This window comes from Oncorhynchus clarkii, chromosome 17, assembly GCF_045791955.1.
Source record: "Oncorhynchus clarkii lewisi isolate Uvic-CL-2024 chromosome 17, UVic_Ocla_1.0, whole genome shotgun sequence".
Lineage (NCBI taxonomy): Eukaryota > Metazoa > Chordata > Actinopteri > Salmoniformes > Salmonidae > Oncorhynchus > Oncorhynchus clarkii.
Window position 1 is genome coordinate 57,256,103 of NC_092163.1, and position 14,587 is coordinate 57,270,689.

The window sequence follows — 14,587 nt, forward strand, 5'->3', positions numbered from 1 at the left end:
TGAGAGAGAAGAGCATTGACTGAGAAGCATAGATTTTCATCCAACCTATATCATTTTTTTCTAATCATCGACTGCACTGCTTAACGTTGATTGTCTAGCAGGAAAATATTTTTCTACGCAGTTGAGGAACCGTTTCAGTTGACGATTATTGGTCCTCTTTGCTGTAATTTAAGTGTTCTTGGAACGAATTTATCATATTTCTATTTATACTTGAACTGCATCATGAACAGTTTGTGGGCACCTCTCGATCTCACACCTTTGGAATGGTGGGGATTACGCAGCCGACAAATGGGGAGCATGTAAACGCAGATGGAGTTTGGGATTTATTGCAAAATAAGGGAAAGATGACTGTCTTCTCTTTGTGTCTCCTCTTGTTCGCAGATCTGCTGGATTTAGCCGTTGGTAAGTCATCATTTATGCATAAACACAGTATGTGAGAGTTGAATAAGAAAAAGCCTCTCACATTTTAAGAATTCGTGAGGTCATAATTTCGGAGACGCTGTGGAAGGCAGATGGCTGAGTCCATGTACATTTGAAACAGTTTAAATGTTGGCCGCTCATATTATGAACCATAGCATTCAATATGTATGCACATATAATTGCCTAAACTTTTCCCCATTCCGATAAAGTGAATGGTTTCCTTGAAGACCCTAGAATGGTATTCCTCCGCAGCTTCAGTTTTGACTGCTGGCATCCTCAGATATGGTATCGTTGGGTAATAGGGTTTGGTAAAGGAGAGCATAGATGGAGGAAGTGTGCATCACACATCATGGTATTTCTTGCAAATGGTCCATAAACTTTACAGTGTGAAATCAAGTAATTATCTTCTTCTTGTTATTTTATTATGATTGTAATCATTACTACTTCAGATCGCTAACAGATTTGCTGCCTGTGAGTTATGGCATTCAACTACCGTTATGTTTCGGGCTCCTCGGCGACTCACATTGAATGCAGCCTTAGCTCAAGTGTTCTCCACAGCCCATGAATACAGCCAGGACCAGACTTCTAATAATAACAAAATATCAGTAGCCTTCTATCTGTGAATGAAGACAATTGATACATTTACTTATCTCCTACATATAATAGTTATAATGGAACTTTAAATGGAACTACTGGAAGTTTCTCATAAGATCAAGGCATTGTGTACTGCTGCATATTTTTGTAAACAATGGAAGGCTATTCCATGGGCTCCTGGGGTCTTGCATTAGGCTTACATTTAAGCTTACATGCTGTAGCCAAACTAGGCTACAGCACAGTCACTGTTAGAGTAGATTTCGGTTATTTGTCTGACACTCAAAGATCTGACCAGATTCTACAGCATTGAAGCACACATTTTTCCGTAAAGTATCAATATGTAACTTTTTAGGCCACCTGACAAAATTCACATAGAAATGTGATGTATATATACACTACCGTTCGAAAGTTTGATGTCACTTAGAAATTGACTTGATCTGGAAAGAAAATAATTTTTTGTATAACATCAAATTGATCAGAAATACAGTGTAGACATTGTTCATGTTGTGAATGACTATTGTAGCTGGAAATGGCATATTTTTTTATGGAATATCTACATAGGCGTACAGAGGCCCATTATCAGCAACCATCACTCCTGTGTTCCAATGGCACGTTGTGTTAGCTAATCCAAGTTTATAATTTTAAAAGGCTAATTTATCATTATAAAACACTTTGGCAATTATGTTAGCACAGCTGAAAACTGTTGTTCTGATTAAAGAAGCAAGAAAACTGGCCTTCTTTAGACTAGTTGAGTATCTCGAGCGTCAGCATTTGTGGGTTTGATTACAGGCTCAAAATGGCCAGAAGCAAAGAACTTTCTTCTGAAACTCATCAGTCTATTCTTGTTCTGAGAAAAGAAGGCTATTCTATGCGAGAAATTGCCAAGAAACTGAAGATCTCGTACAATACTGTGTACTACTTCGTTCACAGAACAGTGCAAACGGGCTCTAACCAGAATAGAAAAAGGAGTGGGAGGCCCCAGTGCACAACTGAGCAAGAGGACAAGTACATTCGAGTGTCTAGTTTGAGAAACAGACACCTCACAAGTCCTCAACTGGCAGCTTCATTAAATAGTACCTGCAAAACACCAGTCTCAACGTCAACAGTGAAGCGGCTACTCCGGGATGCGAGTTGCAAAGACAAAAAGCCATATCTCAGACTGGCCAATGAAAATAAAAGATTAAGATGGGCAAAAGAACACAGACACTGGACAACTCTGCCTAGAAGGCCAGAATCCCGGAGTCGCCTCTTCACAGAACACTATTGGCAATCTCTCAACCAGCTTCACCTGGAATTCCCACATATATGCTGAGCACTTTTTGGCTGCTTTTCCTTCACTCTGTGCTCCAACTCATCCCAAACCATCTCCATTTGGGTTTGAGGTTGGGTGATTGTGGAGGCCAGGTCATCTGATGCAGCACTCCATCACTCTCCTTAGCCCTTACACAGCCTGGAGGTGTGCTGGGTCATTGTCTTGTTGAAAAACAAATTATAGTCCCGCTAAGCGCTAACCAGATGGGATGGCACTTCGCTGTAGAATGCTGTGGTAGCCATGCTGCTTAAGTGTGCCTTGAATACTAAATAAATCACAGAGAGTGTCACCAGCAACGCACCCCCATCAAAACCCAAAAATAAACCAAAAATTGGAACCAAAAATAAAACATTTGGACTTATCAGACAGAACAAAGTACAGATTTCCACCGTTCTAATGTCCATTGCTCGTGTTTCTTGGCCCACGCAAGTCTCTTCTTCTTATTGGTGTCCTTTAGTAGTGGTTTCTTTGCAGCAGTTCGACAATGAAGGCCCGATTCAAGCAGTCTCCTCTGAACAGTTGATGTTGAGATGTGTCTGTTACTTGAACTCTGTGAAGAATTTATTTGGGCTGCAATCTGAGGTGCAGTTAACTCCGATGAACTTATCCTCTGCAGCAGAGGTAACTTTGGGTCTTCCTTTCCTGTGGCGGTCCTCATGAGAGCCAGTTTCATCATAACGCTTGATGGTTTTTGCGACTGCACTTGTAGAAACTTTAAGTTCTTGAAATTTTCCGGATTGACTGACATTCTTAAAGTAATGATGGACTGTCGTTTTTCTTTGCATATTTGAGCTGTTCTTGCCATGATATGGTATTTTACCAAATAGGGATATCTCTGCATATAGTCCCGCTAAGCGGGACAACTGATTGGCTCAAACGCATTAAGAAGAATGAAATTCCACAAATTCACTTTTAACAAGGCACTCCTTTTAATTGCTGTAGACCTACACCTACACCTGCATTGCTTGCTGTTTGGGGTTTTAGGCTGGGTTTCTGTACAGCACTTTGAGATATCAGCTGATGTACGAAGGGCTATATAAATACATTTGATTTGATTTGAATTGAAATGCATTCCAGGTGACTACCTCACGAAACTGGTTGAGATAATGCCAAGAGTGTGCAAAACTGCCAACAAGGCAAAGGGTGGCTACTTTAAAGAATCTCAAATATATAATATATTTCGATTTGTTAATCACTTTTTTGGTTACTACATGATTCCATGTGTGCTATTTCATGGTTTTAATGTCTTCACTATTATTCTACAATATAGAAAATAGTGCAAATAAAGAAAGTCCCTGGAATGACTAGGTGTGTTCAAACTTTTGACTGGTACTGTATATTTATGATTCTCATTGATAGATCTGGTAGATCTGTTCTTTGTGTGCTATTTCTATGTTTCATTCTTAAATTTAGTTTTTGCTCTTTTACCCTTCGGTTTTGTACACCAGCTTCAAACAGCTGGAAATACAATATTTTGGGTTATGGAAAATATATATTTCACAGCAATTTAGATGGTACAATGATTCTCTACACTATACTTGCTTGTTTTATCACATAAACTGAAATAAGTCTAACTATACTAATTTTAGCAACCAGGAAATGGCGAAGCAATTTATGCATAGTGCATCTTTAATACCTAGATGCAATCTATAGGCTGCCTTTTGACTGTCCTATTCCATTCATAAAAGGTTTGAAACACATAAGAAATTTGAAATACAGTGATTGAGCAGTCTAATCAATTGGTCACTGAATGCAAAGGATGGAGGCAAAATACTATAAGTCATTAGTTTTCATTTGAAGGAAAGGGAATTGAGGTGAAGTGAAAAAATGTGGGCAGAGTAAATTGATTCTGGTGGGTGGAGTGAGGCGAAAAGGTTAAGGAAAGGGAATGCAAATCATCAATGATGCTGCTGCACCTTTAACCAATTGAGGGAGGGAAAGCTTTGACACTTTCCTATTCAACCAAGCATGACACTGATTTTGAAGTCGCATGCAGGGCTACCTCATCAAGACAACATGAGCCTGGCTCATGTCCTCTACATATACCCCCTATGACCTCGTACCCCATGAAAGACCGTCCCACAGTTGGGCGCCATTGTCACTGGTGGGATCGGAACCCTATTCTGCCACATGAGAAAACAACGTCATGACCATTAGACCAAGAAGCAACTCCCTCAAGGGCTGAGGGTGATACTAATTTTGAAGATGCAGGCAGGGCAACCTCATCATGATTTCATTAGCCAGACTCATATCTGCTACAAAATATCAGGGGACAACTCTGTTTCTAGCGAAAGCGTAGTTAGGAATGTCGGGCTACTTGCCACTAGATCCATGCTGCTCTGAAAATGCAGTGCATATGCCTACATTGGCCCACTGCATTCTAAGCAGCATCAACCCTTCACTTCCCACTCCACTCAAGTCAGTGAGCCCTCCATTGACGTTCCACTGACGCTTTCCCAAGGGAGCTCTTATTGTTCGAGGGTAAGAGAACGAGAGGAAGGTGTCATAGTAGTTTAGATTAGAACAGCCCTTTAGTCTCTCTTGTATTATTTTGTGTGTGTGTGTGTGTCATAACCTGACATTGAAAGAGTAATATTGTTGACAAGGACAGAGTCTGGCCACAATTGTGTAACTATATAAATAAATTATAATAATACAGACATTTATATAGTATTTTTCAATGGATCTAAAAAATCTGTACACTGAGAAACACCACATCCAGCACCAATGTATAGCACCTACATGGGTAATGCATGACAGCCATTTTAAGATACTACTCACCTCACATCAGCTATCACAGTGGAGAGATGAGGGAGAGATTTTCCATGATTAGATGGCCATGATTATATGAGGGTCCAGGTTGGATGTTTTCCCACACATGTACTAAAAAGACATTCTGTTTTACCCACATACAAATGGACATGGTATAGATACACAGCAATAGTTTCTCATTTAGTGCAGCAGGTAGTCCAGCGGTTAAGAGGTTGGGCCAGCAACCTAAAGATTGCTGTTTTGAATCTCTGGGCTGACTAAGTTAAATCTGCCGATGTGCCGTTGAGCAAGGCACTTAACCTTAATTGCTCTGGATAAGAGTGTCTGCTAAATGAGAAACAAATTTACTAATCTACTCCTTTTGCATTCCAATGCAGCTCTGTCTTCAATGTTTCTTGGCAGCATTGTCCAACTATGGGCATGTGTATTCTCATTTAAACGTTTTGCTCTCTTTTGTTCTCTGTGAGTCAACTCTGCCAGAGCAGCTGAATGCCTAGTGGTTGTTTATATGTCTAGCTGGGCACTCTTTGTAAGTACCCCCCATATGGAGAGATGTTTTTATTCATCTATATGGATGTGCACATTGTGGCAGCACAATGTCGTCTCTTATTGCAGAATCTCAAATACTTGTATTTAATTACTGTCCCTGTCATGTTTTGAGTCTGTGGATAACACACAAGCCTAAGGATATTTTGTATTGATTTATAACCTGCTGTAATGTATTCCATGTCAATTATTCAGGTCATAGAGCAGAGTTTAACTTTCTACAATGAACTACAGTAGCTAGCCATAATCCTATTTCCCCACATTGCCCTCTCCTCCACAGGGTCAGGGTCTAAATGCAAGCAGAATAAAAAATACATGAGACACCCAATATCAATGCAGAGGACACATTTTGTCAGCATACATTTTACATGAGTGATGCGTTTTTTCATGCTTTATACAATTTCCTCTAAATTGTTTGTAAATACCACTAGATAGATTCATTAGATATTGTTTTGTAATATAACATCCTTATTACATGGATACATGGTCTTGGTAAACCAATATGAAAAGGAAATGAAGTTGAAATCTCAACTCTAAACGGCTGGAAATGGGTTCAAAGGGCAACGTGGGGAGAACAATGTCATGTGTTTTGAATTGAATCAGGAAAAAGGATGTGGTCTCATAATGTGTTGCTGGTGTTATCTGATAGGAACATCTCTCCATTACAGGGATAAGGATAGTAATAATCGCTGTTCAGGCACACCAGGGTCAGAGGGCATAGGGATACTGAACATCGTGTGTTATTCCAAGTCCACGACACAAATACTGTGTGGTGGTTAAGCACTGTAGTTGAATTTCTGCTCTGTTATAGGCCAATGTGCTGATTTAGTTTTAATCAACCCACATCTCGTGATTGGATAATGAAATATTTGATATTGTAGTTTTACATACAGCGTTCTTTTTTGGTTTGGGCTTTTAGTCTGTTTAGTCCCTTTCTAGATCAGTATAAGTCGTTATCTTGGACGTTTACTTTGATGGCTTGCTTCGCTCCATGGCAGGCTGTCCAACATGCAGTGGATCATAACAGTGGGGGGAGATTTAGTGGGGAGTTAAAAAGTTGTGTGTTGGAGTTGATCTGAGGCTTTCCTGTTCACCGTCCTCGTCTGCTAGTGACAGCTGGGCTTGACTCACAGGAAGTATGAATAGATATTGGCAGGAAAGTGGGCTGTGGTGGCTCCTCCATCAACCAATCACCAGGCTTTATTTCAGCAGTTATATAAAATGATTATGAACAAATCTAAAGCCTACCCTCTGTGTTTTTTAATTTGCATTTTATTTCGCTATTGTGTGGTCAGCGCAGCTACCTTATTCATTTGATATGTGTCTTTTTTACATGCAGGGTCATAAACCATGCATTGTGTTTCCGGAAACATGTTTGAGATTAGAGATCTGTTACGAACAATATCCTGAACAATGTTTTAGTAGAGATGTTTTTGTTCCGCCTAGATTATAGAACAATAATTGCCTGTTGTATTGCCAGTCACTATTGTCCACAGAAAGTTCATTTTGAACTTTTTTAATCTAGCAAATTGGACCTTCTGAAGCCTTGTGATGCCTTAATGTCAAAAGAGGGCTGTACAAATCCACAAAGAACACTGTGACTCACATATTACAATTTTTCTTCAAGATTTTCAACGTTTCCCTCCATGTAAACCTATAGCGTGCAAGTTATTCGGTTGTTATAGAATATCAAATTGACCTTACATTGCCTTTGTAGTATTGTGTAGCTCAATATTCTGTCCCCCAGTTTTGTGTTCTGTCAAATGAAGAAGAGAGAATGAAGAGGAGAGAGGAGGTGGGGCTTGAGCCTTCTTCCTAATTAACTGTAATGTGTTGTTTAGATTCCACCAATACACAATGTTCCACACTGCTGCTCAATTATGCTGCTCAGCTGCCGTATAAAAACACTTGTATAAACCGGTGTGTACTCATCTGGTTTACTCATTTTCCTATCATCAAATAGACCCTACAGAGTTTGCCTTACATTGCCACACTCAAGAATGTATGCCAGTATTTTTGTTTACTCTCTTCTTCAGATAGTGGTATAGTTTGGGAGGAATGGCTTTAATTTAGTTTTTAGTTCCTAATCACATATTTTTTAAAGATTCATGTCATGATATGGCAATATATGAATCTGTTTTATATTTTATGGCACTATATTGAGCCACATGTTAAGAATAAACTGAGGAAACCACCAAAGCCCAGAGGGTATTTGCATGTGTCAGATCTATTTGCCTTTCAGGTAATGGGTAAACCATGCCTCTAACATTTTGGGACCAGCTTAAAATGCTCTCTTTGTTAAAAAACAGTATTTGTAAATCCATTAAAGGAGGAGTTAGCTTTTGTTTCACAACCAAATATATATTCTTGATGTAAATGGGATGTAATAGAATGGTCCAGACAATTTTTTTTTTTTTTTTACTTACAAGCGATTAATTTCCTCATCCTCGTTGTGCTGTACATGGGCTCTGAAAACATAACAATGTGTCATTTTAAAAAATGGAAATGGTCTCAGTATAGTGATGCAGGTCTTTGGATGTTGTACACATGAAATTGTGTCATTTTTTTTTTTTACTTATCTGCAACGGTATATTCCATTTTGTGCGACTTGAGCTGCTTCCCCTATCCAGCTGTTCCATTTTCTGGGTAGCCAGCTGCTACAGGTAACTGCAAAAATAAAGGAAACACCAACATAAAGTGTCTTAATAGGGCGTCGGGCCACTACGAGCCAGAACAGCTTTAATGCTCCTTGGCATAGATTCTACAAGTGTCTTGAACTTCCTGTGTGGAAGCACCTGTTTTCAATATATTGTTTCCTAGGGTGGCAGTGTAGCCTAGTGGTTAGAGTGTTGGACTAGGAACTGAAAGGATGCAAGTTCAAATCTCCAAGCTGACAAGGTACAAATCTGTTGTACTGCCCCTGAACAAGGCAGTTAAGTTAACCCACTGTTCCTAGGCTGTCATTGAAAATAAGAATGTGTTCTTAACTGAGCTAGTTAAATAAAATTATATTTTGGCAGTTACATGTAGACTAGATGGAGAGGTATTGCTCGAGTAAAAAAAAAAGAAAAAGTAATATAACGTTGCGGATAAAGTTTTGAATGACACAATTTCATGTGTACAACATGTAAAAACCTGCATCACTATATTGAGAACTTCTCCATTTCCAAAAGGACATATTTGGCTGTTTTTGGAGCATTTGTTCATATTTTTAAAAGCCCCCATACTGCACCTCACGGATTAGGTAATCCATCTCTGGTTGGGGTAAGTTTCTCAAAAATATTTGAAATTGCAAACGAAGTGTCTGGACCCTTCTTTAACATAACGTTTACATCAAATATAGAGATTTGGTTGTAAAAAAAGCTTAATTAACCTTTAACATATTTTATTAACGGAATCCACATAAATGGGTTCTGCATCCAAGATGACTTGTTGCCAAGTTGTCTTAGGTCCTAGGGAACACCAAAGGGCTTACATCTCCCCCAATGTGAATAATGCAACAGAATCTGTAGCCATTATGCCAAATTGATCTTCCCTCGCTGCCATAATACCCACCTCTTGTGTAGGGTAGTTGGAAGAAATAAAAGAGAAAGTCCTGGCAGATGAACTTTAAGTGGCCTGTATGGATGCAATGCAGTCTGCCATCCCAGTCAATGGGATCAGTCAATATAATAAAAACTACGATTAGTGGAGATAAGTAAATGCCAGGGGAAAGAGAGTTCAAAAAGCATTGTAACTTCCCTCTCTGCCCTGAAGTCCTGCACTGATTTGAATTGAATTGATTTGATTTTGGACTGTCTTGAAAAGAGCTAGGTTGCTGCCCTGTTTGACTTGTGTGAGATTTTGAAGGTACTCTGATTCCTCTAGAAGCTGTTGTTGCAGAGATAGGTAAACAAAGGATAGGCTTGGCTCTCGGGGTTCAAACAGTTAAGCATAATATTTCAAATCAAATCAAATGTTATTTGTCACATGAAATGTTTACTTACAAGAAAATATTTATTAAATAAAATAAACTAAAGTAAAAAATAAAATAATAAGTAACCCCAAAAAATTACATAACAATATTTGTTGTGGCTTCTTTCCATGATCTCTATAGAGCACATGGTGGAATTTAGAGGTAGGTTCCCTCCCTTGATAGAAAAATTGCAAAAATTCTGACATCTTTGGCAGTATACAATAAGCGTCACCCGTTATAACGTGGTATGTGTGAGTCGTTTGTACATGAAAGCTTTGTGCCTTGCTCAAAGTAGCATAATACCAGTGGCGATTTTAGCATGTAAATCTTGGTGGGGCAAACAAAAAAATATGTTTTTAGATGCATACCAGCAAAGTCACTACACAACACAACACTAAACAATACCTTAATTGCACTATAACGGTGACAAACGGTGCCCACAAACTGTTAGGGCCTACATAAAGCTGTCCCAACAGCAGAGCTTTCTTTTCAGCAACATGGAGTAAATCCTTACCACTGCTACACCTGGCTATCAGCGGAGCCTTGTCTGGCAGCGAAACAGTTCATTCAGTCTCATTTACTGCCTTTTAAAAAAACATAGATGATATGGCTGACTTGCTTAAACAAATGTGGTTTCTACTGACAATTGAGATTTACAAACAATGTCATAAAGGAACGATGACCGGATGAGAGGCAATCCATAATTTCGATTAAGACATTAATGAGTGAGCTAAGATAGATGTAGTCAATATAACAATTTGTTCAGCACTTTTGAAGGAAAAAGGAAACGGCACACTGCTCTTGATAGTATCACTGATATTTAATAAGCCTCACAGCCTTTGTCAGAGCTTTTGTGATTTTTTTTTAATTATCACCCTTATGTAGACCTAGCCCCACCCACATCCGTTCCACGCATCGAAAGGGGTTGGAGGCGAAGGAAAAACAAATAAGTGCTACCAAATATAACAATATGCATTTCATAAATATTACAAAAGTGTGTAAATAAGACGTATTAAACACGCCTGTAAAACCACAATGAGGACATAGTAAGTTTTCATTATTCATTGGGTACATCGTACGAAAAACATCAGAATAATCTTAAATAGGGACATAATTCATGTTCAAATTCACAACATAACATACATACATAGGCATTTCATCATTAAGTCCTTTAGGAAATAATGTCTGGAGGGTGAAAATCCAAAAACATTCTCTTTTACTCAGAGTATTATTAATATCACCTCCCCTGTCTGATATCTTAACTTTCTCTATGCCACAAAATCTAAAGGTAGAAATGTCATGCTTTAGGTCATTAAAATGTACTGCGACTGGATAATCCCTGTCGTTTCTCCTGAATGAACGTTCAGCACTTTTGAAATGTACAGCCACAGAATTCAGAACATGGGCCGTTCTTACAGTATTCTCCCTGTACACCAAGTCAGAACCATAGGATAAATAAAGGGGGTATATAAGCAGACAATGAAAGCTCTTACAATATTCGATGACCCCATTTCTCTAAAACAGCCTATAGGCTACATGTGCACCACCAAGTCAGAACAGTAGGCTAAGTTATGAGAGGGAAATGGACCAAATTATTAGGATAAGGCACGTGGGCTACTAACAGCTTACTACACAACATACACTGAGTATAACTTTTTTTTAGCTACAGTATACATATCTCCCTGGCATATACCATAATTTATGCAGAAGCATACAATCAATTTCTAGACTCACAGTTGTGCTGTGCTCACTTGAACAGGAAGGTGGCGCGACGGTCCTTCTTGTGAGGAAACTTTGTCATAAGAATTTGCCATCAAAGTCTGGCATTCTCTGGATTTATGGTGCTTTCAAGACAACTGGGAACTCAAAGGAGAAAAAATGGGCGAATCATGACATAAGTTATCTTTCAGTCGGAGCCCTAGAAAGAGGACCGAGTTCCCGAATTGTAATTCCAAGTTGGGTGACTTTTCAAAACATATTTTCCCAGTCAGAGCTAGTTTTTCCCCCCGAGTTCCCTGTTGTCTTGAACTCACTGAAGTCTGAGATTTCCCAGTTATGATTTTCAAGTTGTTTTGAATGTGTCAGAAGTCATACTGACTTGATAGCATGGCCAAAGTTTTCAACATTTTCTGGGCCATGGTGTTGCTTGTGAATATTATCCTTTTAAGCTTGGAAAAGAGACTCTTAAACCCAGATTTGGACCACACACCCTCTCCACCGAATAGCAGGCAGGGGAAACAAAATAGGAATTGCATTTGCAACACTTGCAGTTAGCCACTGATTCCTTCCAAACCACTCATTGCTGAATTTGCTATTTCCAACTTTTTGTGTAATGTTTATGTCTAATGGCTGATGAGCACCGATACGATTTATCTATAATTTCTCTTCATATGAAAATTATTGAAAAGGATTTGCCAGTAGATTGTCGACTTGATTCATGACAATAACTGCTTGTCTAGCTTGCTAACTAAGATTTTGAAAGTATGATGTTGACATGATCAGTTCAATCAAAGCTAATAGATATAACCTGATTTGACTTCATTTTATCTGTGCCCAATGATCTTGAGCCTTCTTGGATGGGCACTTCTAATGTAAGTCTATGGCAGCACCCAAGGGGGACTTGAACTTTCAAGCCTTCCCTGTAGATTTTGCGGTGACATAGTGTCCCCATGAATGTCACAACACTGAGCCAATCACGGCGCAACTAGAGAAGATTACCAACCGCTACGCTGTGTGCTAAGAGTGTGCAAAGTTGTCATCAAGGCATAGGGTGGCTACTTTGAAGAATATAACATATAAAATACATTTTGATTTGTTTAACACTTGTTTGGTTACTACATGATTTCATATGTGTTATTTCATAGATTTGATGTCTTCCCTATTATTCTACAACATAGAAAATAGTACAAATAAAGAAAAACCCTTGAATGAGTAGGTGTGTCCAAACTTAAGACTGGTATATATATATATATATATATATATATATATTAGCTAAACAGGTGGGTCCCAAAATAGGTTGTGCTCTGACATCTCTTCATCAGCAATTTCAGTATAGTCTTTCCTCACTGTTTCCTACATCCTAATATGGATTATGTGGTTTTGCTTATTGTGTTCAAACATGGCTGCTGAGTAATAACAATTTCTGTGCTTGGTAAATTGTTTCAGCGTACAATAGTGTTCCACTTATATCTGTGTTCATGGTTCATCACAGTGGGCTTAAGCCTCTAAGAATAGCAGTCCTAAGCACTGGTGATTTCTGATCTCTGTCAACACCTTAACTCATTCTTATCCTTTTCACTTCTGTCTGCCATTCATACAATGACATTCCTAAAGAGAGGCAGAACATCTGCCTGCCAGGCAGTGCTAGATTTATTCAACGTCACCATGACCTCAGCTTTAAACCATAGGCTTCTGCTTGTCCTTGATGCGTGCTATATCAAGGTTAGAAATGCACATAATAAAGTATCAACACGGATTCCATTAGCATTTATAAAGTATGTCAAATTTGAGATGATAAGACGAAAGATATGTCTTCACGCTGCGGTGCCTGTTCTAAAAAATGAAATATATAAGGAAGGACAGGCACATTTACTGGCAAAAATATTCTTCAAAGATCATCCTCAATGATTTGGTCTCTGTGGCAGGGAGCGTCTTGCTTGGAGTAATGAGCGTGCACATTTAAATGTCTGAACTGTACTGCTGGTGCTATCAGCCATCGCAGGCCCAAGCCCTCCCGTGCAATGAACCCAGCAGAACCCTATAAATGTGTGTGCCAGTGTATGCAGGTGCTTTATCTTTCTTCCTCTGCCTTCATCTGACAGTGATACCTGCCAGCACTGACAGTGATACCTGCCATTTCCACCCTATAGCATCTGCTAGGACCCCTCCTCCATCCTTGAGGGTCTGTTTCCTTAAGGCCTCCTTAGCTACATACATGTAGGCATGTATCCTTTATCTGCATTTCCATCAACATAGCATTGTTGTCTGCAATAGCCTAAGATTCTACCTGCAAATATTTTTTTATTTGACATGATGTTTGCATAGTGAGGGACTCCAGTTACTTGCATCTTCAGTTACAGTATCTAAACGAGTATTCCCTACAGTGAATGCACCATCTTTGGGTTTTATGAGAGTCCAGCTGTCAGATTAGGTGAGGAAAAAAAGAGGAGAAGCATCCTAATCTGCACTTTGACGTCAGTCTGGATGGGCCGGAGCTGTGCAGGCGGGTGGGGATGAGGGGGGATTGTGTGGGCTGTGCATTTTATGACAACAGATTATTTCCCATTATTCATGGCAACTTCTTCCCTCTGAACCACAGACAAGGCTTTTTTTCCTGGAGATTGCATTCCAGAGGTGTAACTGTCGAGCGGGAGACAACCAAAAATCATAAAGACGTAATTTAGCCAAATCCTCAGCCACTGGAGGTCTTAGCCAGAGTATTTGGGAAGAGTTCCATTCATCAATTTCATTGCCCCTATATAAGCACTACAGTACATAATCAACACATAACATCTGTAATTTAGAACAACATTCACCCAGCTCGCTAAAACCTTTGATCCATCGCAGGACTTGTCACACAAGTTCACTAAGTTAATTTCCCATGTGCCCCCCCCAAAAATAGCTCGTAGTGGCACTCGGTTAACAAAAGGCTGCCACGTGTTGGATAATGATAATGTGCGTACTCTCAAAGCTTTCTTCAGCTTCTACTGATGTGTCACTACTTTTATAGGACCAGCAATAGTTGTGGAAGTAGATCTAGCGCGGAACACTTTGTAGTAAACATCATTACGTTTTTGAAGTAAATCGATGCAGGTTTATGTAAGTATTTGACAGCATTGCAAACACTGACCCCCCAAAAAATGTGAATTAAAAGATCATCTTCAAATTCCATACCCAGCAACTCAAAAAACAGTCCCTGGGTTAGAGCATCAAAGGAATTTATAGAAAGTTTATACCAAAAAATATATGGAGTTGCATAAATTCACTGC

At 39.2% G+C, this 14,587-nt stretch overlaps 1 protein-coding gene across 2 annotated transcripts in view; it reads left to right on the forward strand.

The window, feature by feature from the left end:
- Positions 1 to 15: 15 nt before the first annotated feature.
- Positions 16 to 14,587, forward strand: part of LOC139371163 (immunoglobulin superfamily member 21-like) — a 283,840-nt gene continuing 269,268 nt past the window's right edge. For both annotated transcript variants that reach the window (XM_071111291.1, XM_071111292.1), the window contains exon 1: positions 16 to 402. In XM_071111291.1, the coding sequence (XP_070967392.1) occupies positions 264 to 402 (139 nt within the window). In that variant the 5' untranslated portion in view covers positions 16 to 263. The remainder of the gene's footprint in view (positions 403 to 14,587) is intronic.